This window comes from Lampetra planeri, chromosome 25 (genome assembly GCF_965212315.1).
Source record: "Lampetra planeri chromosome 25, kcLamPlan1.2.h2, whole genome shotgun sequence".
NCBI lineage: Eukaryota > Metazoa > Chordata > Hyperoartia > Petromyzontiformes > Petromyzontidae > Lampetra > Lampetra planeri.
This window is the reverse complement of record NC_136131.1, coordinates 6,798,302-6,811,423: the sequence shown is the minus strand read 5'-3', so window position 1 is coordinate 6,811,423 and position 13,122 is coordinate 6,798,302. Positions and strand designations below refer to the sequence as shown.

Below are 13,122 nucleotides of genomic sequence, written 5' to 3'. Positions count from 1 at the left end.
TAGACAAATGTGCTGAATGTTGTTGTTAATGGTGCGAGTGCACCACCACCAACGCAACAGCAGCATCGCCAGATAATGTTGCAGGGATAACTATGCGATCTCACATCTCATGCCTGGAGTTTTGCAAAATTCAGTAAAACCCTCACTTTATGTAACGATTTCGCACCTCCGATGAGCACGGTTGGATATGTACGGTGCGGAAGAAGTTCAACATACACACATTTGTGTGCAGTAATCGGTGACCGGGTTGAGAACACCAATTGGCCAGACGAGAGAACACAGGTTTCACCACTCGTGGCTGAAACCGGGACGCAAACCCAGGATTCTCGACTAAAACGATTAACTCTTTAAACTAAACCACCATTGGAACCTCATTTGCCAGTAAAAAATATGATAATTGGTTTTTTTACCCTTCTATCTGGCAACAAAACTGACACCTTTTTTTTACAAGGAGTCATGTTTGCATAGACCACAATACCTGCAGCCATAATGCAAAAAAATAAATCTGAGTTTTTATCAGAGTTATGTTTTTTGTTTGCATTATGGCTGCAGGTATTGTGGTCTATGCAAACATGACTCCTTGTAATAAAGGTGTCAGTTTTGTTGCCAGATAGAAGGGTAAAAAAAACAATTATCATATTTAAACTAAAGATGTGCGGGATCGCCGTCTCTGACCTCCGAGACACCCGTCCACTATCGGGCCAGTATGTTGCTTGTATTTGATCAATCGTTCTCAAATTATGCGCTCACAGAAGACCGCGTGGCTGATGGAACGTGTAAAAAATCCTTTAACTATTTGTTCATGTGGAGGGACAATCTACGGCACATTGCCCCATCGTGTTGACAAGTGCAGTCTGTTTAACGTGAAGGCTTTCGCGACCAATATCCATAATAGAGGTTTCTGGGTTCGATTGCATAAATATAAATGTGTCGTTAAACTTGCCACCACCCGACACAGCCAATTACTAAGGTTTGTCATGTTGCGGATTTCTTCTCCAACACACCGGTGTGCTGCACTAGTAACGAGTTGGTATGCTTTGCTTACGTCACAAACCTTATTAATTGGCTGTGTCGGGTGGTGACGGGTTTAACGACACATTTATATTTACGCGATCTAACCCAATAACGTCTATTATAAAGTGCAGTCTACAAATCTTATAATCCGCCCAGACTCTTTGACCTTTCTAATTACGTGCTATGAAGAAGGGACGTTGCCCGAAACGTCGCCCGTTACGTATATATATTTAACGCCACACAGCGTCCTATTGACACACAACGTGTTGGGAGTTATTGGGAAGATGCGTTTTGTCAATTTATTTCACTGCTCGATCTCAACCGCCAGATGTCGCTGTTGCTGGAGCTCAAGGCTTTGAGGCTCACACGGGAGGGGTGAGGGGGTGTGATCACGGACTCCCCCCCCCCCCCACGGGTTGGAGAGACTCGGGGACAGAAGGGGTCTCCTGCATCGGGGGTGATCCTCGAAGTGGGGTCTCTGCTCCCCCTTGCACCGCAACACATTCATTTTCTTAACCCATGTGAGACGCATCGCCTGGAATATGAGCCGGGCGTCGTGGCAATGCGTGCTAAGGTTTGGTGGATCGCGCAGTGATGTCCTGGTTGTGCTGTGTAGTTCGGCGTGCCCGTTGCCACCTGCCCGGGTTTCACCGGGGGTCTTTTTTGCACGAACAGTCCCCGGGAATCGTCGTCTGTGTTGGGATGGCGGTGGAAGTTGGTTTGTACCGAGATCTGGCACCGACGTTGCTGTGTTGAACTTTATCGCGTTAGACTGCACGTGGGTTTTTTTTCCTCTCCGCCTGATGAAGACCGCTTGTGTTGCGATCGAAACGTCGTGGGTTTTTTTGCTTTTATTACTTTCAATGTATTATTTTAATTAGATTATTATTATTATGATGATTTGTTATTTTATTTCATTTTTGGACTTTTTTCTATCTACGTGACTTTACCGAAATAACCAAGAATATGAATTCCTGCAGTCACTAAAATTTTAAGTCTAAATTTAGACCCAGTGCTGTCTGAGAGATTTGTCCGGGTTTGGTCGCTGGTGGAAAAGGTGGGAACCACGCTGGGCACGATGTTGCAACGTTCCCCTCCGCGTGCCGGGGGTAGCACGCGGAGGGCAACGTTGCGAAGCGTCGGACACAGTGGCGTAGTGACGACGTTATCAGCTCAGAGGGTGCGGCAATCGGTGAGGTGGGGCCCCAATGTTTAATTTGTCTCGCACGCGGCTCCTCTGGCCTAATCACATCGTTACGCTCACGGTTTCGAACATGGAATGCTGTAAGGGGCGCTCCGTCTTCGCAAAATGCAGCCATTACCAAATTAAAGCATTACGAATACAATAAATTTAAACCGCGTTCATCTTCTTGGTTCTTTCGGTAAAGTCAAGGCGCCCTTTCCCCCCCTTCCAACCCAGCTTAAATATATGCTCCAAGCATGTGCTGTTTCATTCAGACGCTGTCGCCTCGACAGACCTGGTTTTCACCTGAGGGCGGCTGCTTGCGTTGTGGCCGAAACGTTGTGAGAATTATTTTATTGTTTTATTTTTATTATTTTATTATTTCCTTTGTACGTGAAAGAAAATGTGGGTGTTGTTGATATGTCATGCTGTTGTTGTTGATGTTGTTGACTGAGTTAGATTCCTCGCAAATGCGCTGGCAGTGCTCGTCCATAGCAGGACCCTCCTGAAAATAAGGACTGAGACTCATCGAGGCTATCCTGGCGAATAAACTTTGACGTGGTTAATGTTTTTGTTATTTTTTTTTTATCATTTGCTGAGAATAGTTTCTCGGAACCTCGTGCATGACTCATGTAACCAGGAGAGTTAGCCGCTTGAAATGTGTGACCATTTCCTATATTTATCCATATCGTTGACCTCGTGCGAGGAGAAGACGCCATGTCAAACATTCATAGATTACGGACAGCAACACGTCACAATAGCAGACAGAGCCGATAACCGCACACAACCTTTTGACGCGCTATCTTCAAACACAGTCACTCACACCGAAGCTGTGGTACACCTCCATTCTTGCTCATTGCAATACCACAGCTGACAGAGGTTGTGTGCCGGGTTATTCGCTCTGTCTGCGGGGAGTCACAGAAGCCACCTTGCATCCTTGATCCCCTTGATCAATAACACTTCCACAGTAGCAGACAGAGCTGATGATGATCGCACGCAACCCTCTGTCTCCGCCTGCAAGACAGTGCTCCACAACTCACAGATACAGTTTAACACGCCGGCTTTCGCGACCAATATTAACAACAGAGGTGTTTGGGTTAGACCGGGTTTACTGTACATGTTGTGGGTTTGCTCTCCAACACACCGGTGTGCTGTACTAGTAAGGGGCCGTCCATAAATGACGTCACGCACCTGGGGGGGGGGGGGGGGTCAGACATCTTTGACGATGTGTGACGAGAGGGGGGGGGGGGGTTGAGAAACGTGACGTCACATCAAAATGCGCAACTTTAAAAAATATAGACAACACGTTCCACGTAATTAAATTGACTTTTAAATAAATATTTTCTCCTACAACATCAGAGTGCAGCGCCACATTTAATAACAATGACAATAGTTTAAAGCGATTTGAAGCATGTTTTATTTTTTCTGGGGGGGGGGGGCAGTGCTTTGTGACGTCATATTTGAGGGGGGGTTTGACTTTTTGTGACGAAGGGGGGGGTCAAAAATCGTCCAAAATCGCGTGACGTCATTTATGGACGGCCCCTAACGAATTGGCACGTTTTGTTTACGTGAAAAACCTGTGTCGGGTGGTGGCGGGTTTAACGACACATTTATTTTTACGCGATCTAACCCCCCCCCCCCAAAAAAGACCTTGATCACAGATTACAGATGCCAAGGTCCACCTCCAATCCCCACCTCGAACCCCCCCCCGCAAGCTCGCGCGCGCCGCTTTTCCCACGTTACGTCACGCAGCACGTGACCACGCCGTAGCTCCACCCCCACGCGGCTCCCATTGGCCACGAGGGCGAGGGGGCGGAGCCGAGCAATTGAAAGCGACGGCGGCGACAGCAGAGATAGAATCGCAAAACGCCCCGGGGGCGTCCGGATTCCCTCGCGCAGAGTGCGAGGGGGCGAGTTCCCGCTGCTCCCCTCCGCCCAACTCTGCGCCGGGGGCGTTTTGCGTTCGCGTTTCTGTCGAGGGGACGTCCCCGGTTTATCAGCCCCCCCCCTAAGCCCCGACTACCTCCCCCTACCCCCCACCTTCTACAGCCATTTCGGGAGGAGCGGCCCCGTGTCCTTCTGCTGTTTGGAACCCCGGCGGGGCGGCCGGGCCCGCGGTAGCCTCGGCAACTTCACCCCGACACCACCACCACCACAGGCGGCCTCGGCAAATTTCGCTCGGCGTGCAGAGTAAACGCGTTCGCCTGCTCGGGTTTTTTTTCTCTCCCTTCCACCCCCCCCCCCCGGCGGTGCAGTCCGCGGTCTTCTGTCTGCAATCGCGGCGGTGGTGGTGGTGTGGGGGGCGAGAGATTAGCAAGCAAAGGCCCGAGGCCGCCGGGGGGGTGGGTGGGCTGTGGTTTCGCCCGCCCGCCTGCCCGTCCACCGTCAACCCGTCCACCCCCCCCCCCCCGTGTCTCCCTCCACCTCGGCCTCTCTCTCCTCCTCCCCTTGCGGAGACCGCGGTTCTCCTGCCGCGTTCGTTCGATCGAAACGCGTCGCAATTGTTGCATTATGTTTGGTCGTAACGTGCGCGTGTAGAGACGTAGAGAGACGTAGAGAGAGAGATTGTGTAGACAGGGACACGCGTGCATTGCCGCCGCCGCCGGCGGCGCTTGCTGAAGGCCGAGAGGCGGGTTTGCCTGCGATTGACTGGGAGTCTGGGAGTCGCAGTCAGCGGGCGATATCGATTCGAGTCGTGGGTTGGAGGAGATGTCTAATCACCGCGACTACAACGTGAATGCGTAAACGGGGTGGAGGAAGAGGAGGAGCAGGAGGAGGCCTTTGCTGCTGCTGAGGCTGCTGAGGCTGCTGCTGCGGGCGAGGCTGCGAGGCTGGCCCTGCCGGGCCTCTTGCCGGCGTCATGTCCGCCCGGACGCCACTGCCGACCGTCAGCGAGCGGGACAGCGAGCACGTACGTACAGTGTGGGGTGAGGGGGGGGACCCGGCTACTGCTGCTGATGATGATGGTGCTGATGATGATGGTGCTGATGATGATGATGATGCTGCTGCTGACGATGCTGGTGCTGGTGCTGATGCTGATGCTGCTGCTGATGCTCCTGGTGCTGATGATGCTCCTGGTGATTGATGATGTTTTTTTCTTGCGCCAACATTTGACACCCAACGTATGGGTTCACACAAAAGCTGGATGGCGCGTGGTGTAGTCGCTTCCCCGGCATGCATTTACACACCGGTGGTTGTGGCACCGGTAGTCTCTGACCCCCCCCCCCTCCGACACTGACGCCGAACCTTGTTCGGTTGCTGTTTGCACCACGACGTTGACACGACGTTATGTGGCACCGTCCTCATTGACACCGGTTGCAACGTTTGTTTTGACACCGATATCGGCGTTGATGCCGGCAGGATTAACACCGGCATTCGCTCTAGCAGATGCAGTAGCACCAGCGTGCATTGTGACCAAAATTGGCACAGGTATGACGCCGGTAGGTGCAGCACCGGCATTGCCACCTACCTCCACATTGGAGGATTGGCACCAGTAGCAATGGGGGGGCTATTGCACGAACGCTGACGCCAACGTTGCGTCAGCATTGAAGCTAGAAGATGTGGCACAACCATGAGTTGGCAAGAGCATCGGCACCGGCATCGACACAAGTTGATAGAGCACCATCATTGACACCAATGTTGCCATCAGCATTGGTGCCGGCATTTGACAGCTTTAGCATTGACGCGAGAAGATATTGTGCCTGCGTGCTACGACACGGTCATTCACAGACGCATTGTCACATCGTGGAAGGGAGTTATCGGCATCATTAGGGGCAGCACTGGCTCCGACGCCTGCATTTACGTCGGCAGTGATGCCATCGTTGACGCCAGCAGATGTGGCACCATCACTTACATCCAGTATTGACTCGATTGGATTAGCGCCAACGTGCGTCGATGCCAGGATTGTCACCCGTAGATGTAGCACCACAATGCATTGGCACGAGCATTGAGACCAGCAGGAAAAACCAGTGCGGCGAATTGCAGCACCAACATGAACATCTGCAGCATTGATACCAGCATGGACACGGTACATTTGGCACCGTAGGTGACCCCAACATCGACACAAGTGGATGAAGCACCAGCGGTGACGGGCGCAATTACTCAAGTGTTGTAGCAGCTGCATTGACATCAGCAGATTTAGCAACAACATTGACAGCAGCAGCAGCAGCATATCAGCTGCAACACTAAGGGCTGTGCTGTCCACATCACCGTTGTCAGCTGCTACACCAGCAACGCGCGCATTAACACCACCAGCATTATCACAACCAGCACCAACATTAGCACTAGCAGCTGTTTGCTTTGTGTCATGTATCTGTCTTGTCAGGGTGCCTGACTTTGGCTATTTGGGCCTTTGGCAAATCCACTGCATGCTGAGATCCCCTAACAACAGCAGCACTGGCTGTGAAAGGAGCTATAACACCCGAATTAGCATCAGCAGCTGTTGCATCGGCAGCTGTAGTAGCAGCAGTACCAACATGAACAGCTTCAACTATCGATTATAACCAGGCAGCAACACCAGCTGTAATACTTTAGCATCAGTATTATCAGCTGTACCACTACCATCAGTTCAGCTGTTACACAATCGGCTATACCGCCAGCAACAACAGCAGCAGCATCTGTCGCACCATCGGCATCATCACCACCATCATCACCATCATCATCACCATCATCATCACCATCATCATCACCATCATCATCACCATCATCATCACCATCATCACCATCATCACCAGCGGTAAATACCTTGCATCACGGGGATCGGCAATACCACTGCCACCCCCGTGGTCACAACCACTTTAAGCGCAGTCAGCACCGTAGCCGCCGGCAGGGCATTTGATGGTGCTGATGTCTGCAGATGGTGCTGGAGGTCGTGTTGACACAGTCACCGGTGTGTTTTTGAGTCCCGATATTTTTCCCGATACCTGTTATATAATGGCACCGTGTACCCTGCTGTGTGTGCATGCCCGCTAATTTCTAGGTCGTTTGGTGTGCCGTGTAAATGAGCCAAAGGCACATGGAGGGGCGCAAACATGCAGAGACACACAGTGATATGACAGCCAGACACACAGGCAGACACACAGAGAGACTCGGACAAACAGACCGACACACACGGGTCGACACCAAGGCAGACAAGCAGTTACAGACAAACGGGCACAGACAGACAAAAAGGCACACATACATAGAGACGACAACAACCGCCATTCGCCACTAAGTGACGGTAACGTCACCACGGCGCTTGTGCCAGGCTATGTGCACAGACAGGCAGACAGACACAACTACGAAGGCAGACACTGGAAGACAGATGTATAGTTAGAAGGGTAGATAGACTGGCAGGCAGAAACAGGCACACAGGTAGATAGATAGACACAGGAAAAGCAAACAAAGACAAACGGGCAACCGTGGAGATAGGTAGATGCACAGGCAGACCGACAGATACGCAGACAGACAGGCCACTCAGCCTCTTTGATCACCACATCCAAGCCATGGCACACGAAGGCTGCACCTCACCTGCAGAGTAGACCTGGCCAGTTGTCGGAATTAAACATGGGTTTTGCCATCTGTGCCGCCCCACTCATTACTGCCGTGGTGGCCATCAGCATTAAGGGTCAGATCCACGGCTTGTCATCGCATCGACTAAATAGCGCACGAAGTAAGCAAGTCACCCCATCGTCGGTGACACAGGCATTAGCACAATTTCACCCGAAATCCCACTCAAAGGTTCGTTCCCTGACGCGCGAGTTGGGCTCTAAAAGTAGAATCCGCGGATGACGCCGCTGTAGGGAGGAGCGGCGCTGTCAGTTGAGGCCGTCATTAGCGTCACCTTGACCGTTGATCATTTCTTTGCCGCCGTCAATGCTAAACGCGTTTACTCTGTAATGAATAGGCAGTGGTGGCTTGTTTATGGCGACGTCTGGACGCTAGATTAACTTCCCTTCCGCAGTAAATCGGCAAAGCGGAGCACACGCCGACGTGAGACAGGTACATGCCTGGGCATAAATGCAGCAGCAGCATCCACGATTTCATGGGTGCTTCGTGAGCTTAAAATCGATGTTAATCAATGAATCGGTGCATTGCTTTCAGCTGTACTACATTGGCGTACGCGTATACGTTGCAAGGTATGCATGCAATTGCCCAGATGGCTGAGTGGTACAGCGAGCGGCTCGTAATCGGAGGGTTGCGAATTCAAATCCTGGTTGATGGTTGACTCGGCCTATCATCCCTTCAGGGTTATTAAAACGAGTATTGCTTTGCGGGGAAGTCAACGGCGGTTTTCCTATGGACAAACTGCCCCCCCCAACATTGGAATGTGAAATTTCCACGACAGGCCCAGGGCTGTAAACAGGAGATGAGTACTGCCTCAATGCTCATTTGACTTTGAATTTTATTTGCAATCGGCCAACATCCCTGCAGTGATGGGACTTTTGGTTAGCGCACCGTACTGGACCTGGCCCGTGTGTGTGTGTGGCTCCATCTGCAAGCCGAAAACAGATCTCGTCACTCCTTGTGGGGTGTGGTTTTGAGTGATGAGTCCCATGCGACACAAATCCCTCGAGTGGTAACTCACTGAAGCGGGGGGGGGGCGGGGGGGAGCGCAGGGGAGGGCGGCAGGGGAGGCGGTGGGGGGGTGGTAGTTGATGAGCAGCAGGGTTGAGTGTCAGTCACTAATTAAACACTGCCCCGGGCATTTGCCGTTCCGGCATGAAGCCTCGCGGTACACGTTGTGTTCCGCGCTGCGATTATTCCGATAGCGTGAATTTAACGACAATTTCAATGCGGGGGCACGAGTTGGCATGCAATCGGAGCTCCTTTTCCTTTTTTATTTATTATGAGCGCTGATTCAGCAACAGCTGGGCATTCTCGGGATTCTTGGCGGTGGGATCGTCGCACAGCAAAGTTCATTCATTCAGACGCGGGGTTCGGTTCCTCACTGAATATTTTCTGGGTCGTTGCTGGAACAGAGTAGGTAGCGTGTGACTAGTAGCCGCAAGCATAGCTGGAGGGATTTTTGATGTGGTGTGCCGGGCACAGAAAATGTATTCTGGATTGCTGATCGATCGGGGTGACAGGTGACAAGCAGCCAGAGCGAGACGTATACTGGAGGTGTTGTGCCACTTGCGAAACAATATTTTCTGGACCGCCGTCCCGGAGAGGAGCCCAGCTGAATTTAACCCCCTATCCCGAAGGAAATGTATGGCGTCCACAGACCACAGCGCTGAGCCTGCAGGAAAACCCTTTACGCTTTCTAGGAGCTCGACGATGAGAATCCCCGAGTCTATGAGCGTAACTGTACTCGGCAGGATGATTATGGCCGAGCTACTCAGAGGAGCTGTTTTAATAAAATAAAATTTCTATCTGTGCGCATGATGGTCGCTTAGCGTGCGAGAGGGGTGTGGGCGGGCAGGAGAGTGTGCCGGAGGCATCTGGTGTAGGACGGTGGCGATGCTGATGATGGTGCTGAGGAGGTAGGAGAGGCGGCGATGATGGAGAGCTTGGGGTGGCGTTGGGCAGTGGCAGCAGTGAGAATGGTTGTGGCAGAACGGTGGGCAGCGTTCACTGGCATCGTAAACACCAGAACTGTACGGTAATCAATAAGTGAAGAGGCTGTTATTTTGTAATGGGGGTGGGGGGGCGGAGTGGAAATTTGTCAAGTGGTAGAATACACGACTTGATCAAAGCGTACACTTACCGCTAACCCTAACCAACTACCTACCCAAACTGGTACTAATCCTTCCCCTAACCTTAACTAGCTGGAACAGGCTAGAACTACCTGTGAATTACAGTTCTAATTGATTGACATACTTTACCCCATCTGTAATATGTCTGAAATGTACGTCCGAAATTGCGGATCTGTCCTGGCTTGACAAACGCTGTACAATTTGGGACCTCCTTTGCCAGTACTAAAATATACCAATAGGGTTTTCCCCTTTTTTTTTTCTGGCAACAAAACTGACACCTTTTGCAAGGAATCATGTCTACATTAACCGCAATACTTGCAGTCAAATGCAAACAAAAAACAATACTCTGGTAATTTATGCATTGTCTTTGAAACTGATTGGTCCACACCAGAGACAGCTTTCTTTGGAGCCTCGTCTCATATGGTGTTCGACCAGATGACGCCAAAAGGCGCACAGTTCAAGACAACGCACAACCAGAGTAATAAGGACTCGGGGTAAGCAGCTACAATTTGGGACCTCCTTTGCCAGTACCAAAATATACCAATAGGGTTTTCCCCTTTTTTCTGGCAACAAAACTGACACCTTTTGCAAGGAATCATGTCTACATTAACCGCAATACTTGCAGTCAAATGCAAACAAAAAACAATACTCTGGTAATTTATGCATTGTCTTTGAAACTGATTGGTCCACACCAGAGACAGCTTTCTTTGGAGCCTCGTCTCATATGGTGTTCGACCAGATGACGCCAAAAGGCGCACAGTTCAAGACAACGCACAACCAGAGTAATAAGGACTCGGGGTAAGCAGCTACAATTTGGGACCTCCTTTGCCAGTACCAAAATATACCAATAGGGTTTTCCCCTTTTTTCTGGCAACAAAACTGACACCTTTTGCAAGGAATCATGTCTACATTAACCGCAATACTTGCAGTCAAATGCAAACAAAAAACAATACTCTGGTAATTTATGCATTGTCTTTGAAACTGATTGGTCCACACCAGAGACAGCTTTCTTTGGAGCCTCGTCTCATATGGTGTTCGACCAGATGACGCCAAAAGGCGCACAGTTCAAGACAACGCACAACCAGAGTAATAAGGACTCGGGGTAAGCAGCTACAATTTGGGACCTCCTTTGCCAGTACCAAAATATACCAATAGGGTTTTCCCCTTTTTTCTGGCAACAAAACTGACACCTTTTGCAAGGAATCATGTCTACATTAACCGCAATACTTGCAGTCAAATGCAAACAAAAAACAATACTCTGGTAATTTATGCATTGTCTTTGAAACTGATTGGTCCACACCAGAGACAGCTTTCTTTGGAGCCTCGTCTCATATGGTGTTCGACCAGATGACGCCAAAAGGCGCACAGTTCAAGACAACGCACAACCAGAGTAATAAGGACTCGGGGTAAGCAGCTACAATTTGGGACCTCCTTTGCCAGTACCAAAATATACCAATAGGGTTTTCCCCTTTTTTCTGGCAACAAAACTGACACCTTTTGCAAGGAATCATGTCTACATTAACCGCAATACTTGCAGTCAAATGCAAACAAAAAACAATACTCTGGTAATTTATGCATTGTCTTTGAAACTGATTGGTCCACACCAGAGACAGCTTTCTTTGGAGCCTCGTCTCATATGGTGTTCGACCAGATGACGCCAAAAGGCGCACAGTTCAAGACAACGCACAACCAGAGTAATAAGGACTCGGGGTAAGCAGCTACAATTTGGGACCTCCTTTGCCAGTACCAAAATATACCAATAGGGTTTTCCCCTTTTTTCTGGCAACAAAACTGACACCTTTTGCAAGGAATCATGTCTACATTAACCGCAATACTTGCAGTCAAATGCAAACAAAAAACAATACTCTGGTAATTTATGCATTGTCTTTGAAACTGATTGGTCCACACCAGAGACAGCTTTCTTTGGAGCCTCGTCTCATATGGTGTTCGACCAGATGACGCCAAAAGGCGCACAGTTCAAGACAACGCACAACCAGAGTAATAAGGACTCGGGGTAAGCAGCTACAATTTGGGACCTCCTTTGCCAGTACCAAAATATACCAATAGGGTTTTCCCCTTTTTTCTGGCAACAAAACTGACACCTTTTGCAAGGAATCATGTCTACATTAACCGCAATACTTGCAGTCAAATGCAAACAAAAAACAATACTCTGGTAATTTATGCATTGTCTTTGAAACTGATTGGTCCACACCAGAGACAGCTTTCTTTGGAGCCTCGTCTCATATGGTGTTCGACCAGATGACGCCAAAAGGCGCACAGTTCAAGACAACGCACAACCAGAGTAATAAGGACTCGGGGTAAGCAGCTACAATTTGGGACCTCCTTTGCCAGTACCAAAATATACCAATAGGGTTTTCCCCTTTTTTCTGGCAACAAAACTGACACCTTTTGCAAGGAATCATGTCTACATTAACCGCAATACTTGCAGTCAAATGCAAACAAAAAACAATACTCTGGTAATTTATGCATTGTCTTTGAAACTGATTGGTCCACACCAGAGACAGCTTTCTTTGGAGCCTCGTCTCATATGGTGTTCGACCAGATGACGCCAAAAGGCGCACAGTTCAAGACAACGCACAACCAGAGTAATAAGGACTCGGGGTAAGCAGCTACAATTTGGGACCTCCTTTGCCAGTACCAAAATATACCAATAGGGTTTTCCCCTTTTTTCTGGCAACAAAACTGACACCTTTTGCAAGGAATCATGTCTACATTAACCGCAATACTTGCAGTCAAATGCAAACAAAAAACAATACTCTGGTAATTTATGCATTGTCTTTGAAACTGATTGGTCCACACCAGAGACAGCTTTCTTTGGAGCCTCGTCTCATATGGTGTTTGTTGCCAGAAAAAAGGGGAAAACCCTATTGGTATATTTTGGTACTGGCAAAGGAGGTCCCAAATTGTAGCTGCTTACCCCGAGTCCTTATTACTCTGGTTGTGCGTTGTCTTGAACTGTGCGCCTTTTGGCGTCATCTGGTCGAACACCATATGAGACGAGGCTCCAAAGAAAGCTGTCTCTGGTGTGGACCAATCAGTTTCAAAGACAATGCATAAATTACCAGAGTATTGTTTTTTGTTTGCATTTGACTGCAAGTATTGCGGTTAATGTAGACATGATTCCTTGCAAAAGGTGTCAGTTTTGTTGCCAGAAAAAAGGGGAAAACCCTATTGGTATATTTTGGTACTGGCAAAGGAGGTCCCAAATTGTAGCTGCTTACCCCGAGT

General features: G+C 49.5%; 1 protein-coding gene across 3 annotated transcripts in view; it reads left to right on the top strand.

The window, feature by feature from the left end:
- Positions 1–4,231: 4,231 nt before the first annotated feature.
- The window catches only part of LOC144727329 (MAP/microtubule affinity-regulating kinase 3-like), a 34,121-nt gene continuing 25,230 nt past the window's right edge, over positions 4,232–13,122 (top strand). For all 3 annotated transcript variants that reach the window (XM_078606071.1, XM_078606070.1, XM_078606072.1), the window contains exon 1: positions 4,232–5,108. In XM_078606071.1, coding sequence (XP_078462197.1) covers positions 5,058–5,108 — 51 coding nt within the window. In that variant the 5' untranslated portion in view covers positions 4,232–5,057. The remainder of the gene's footprint in view (positions 5,109–13,122) is intronic.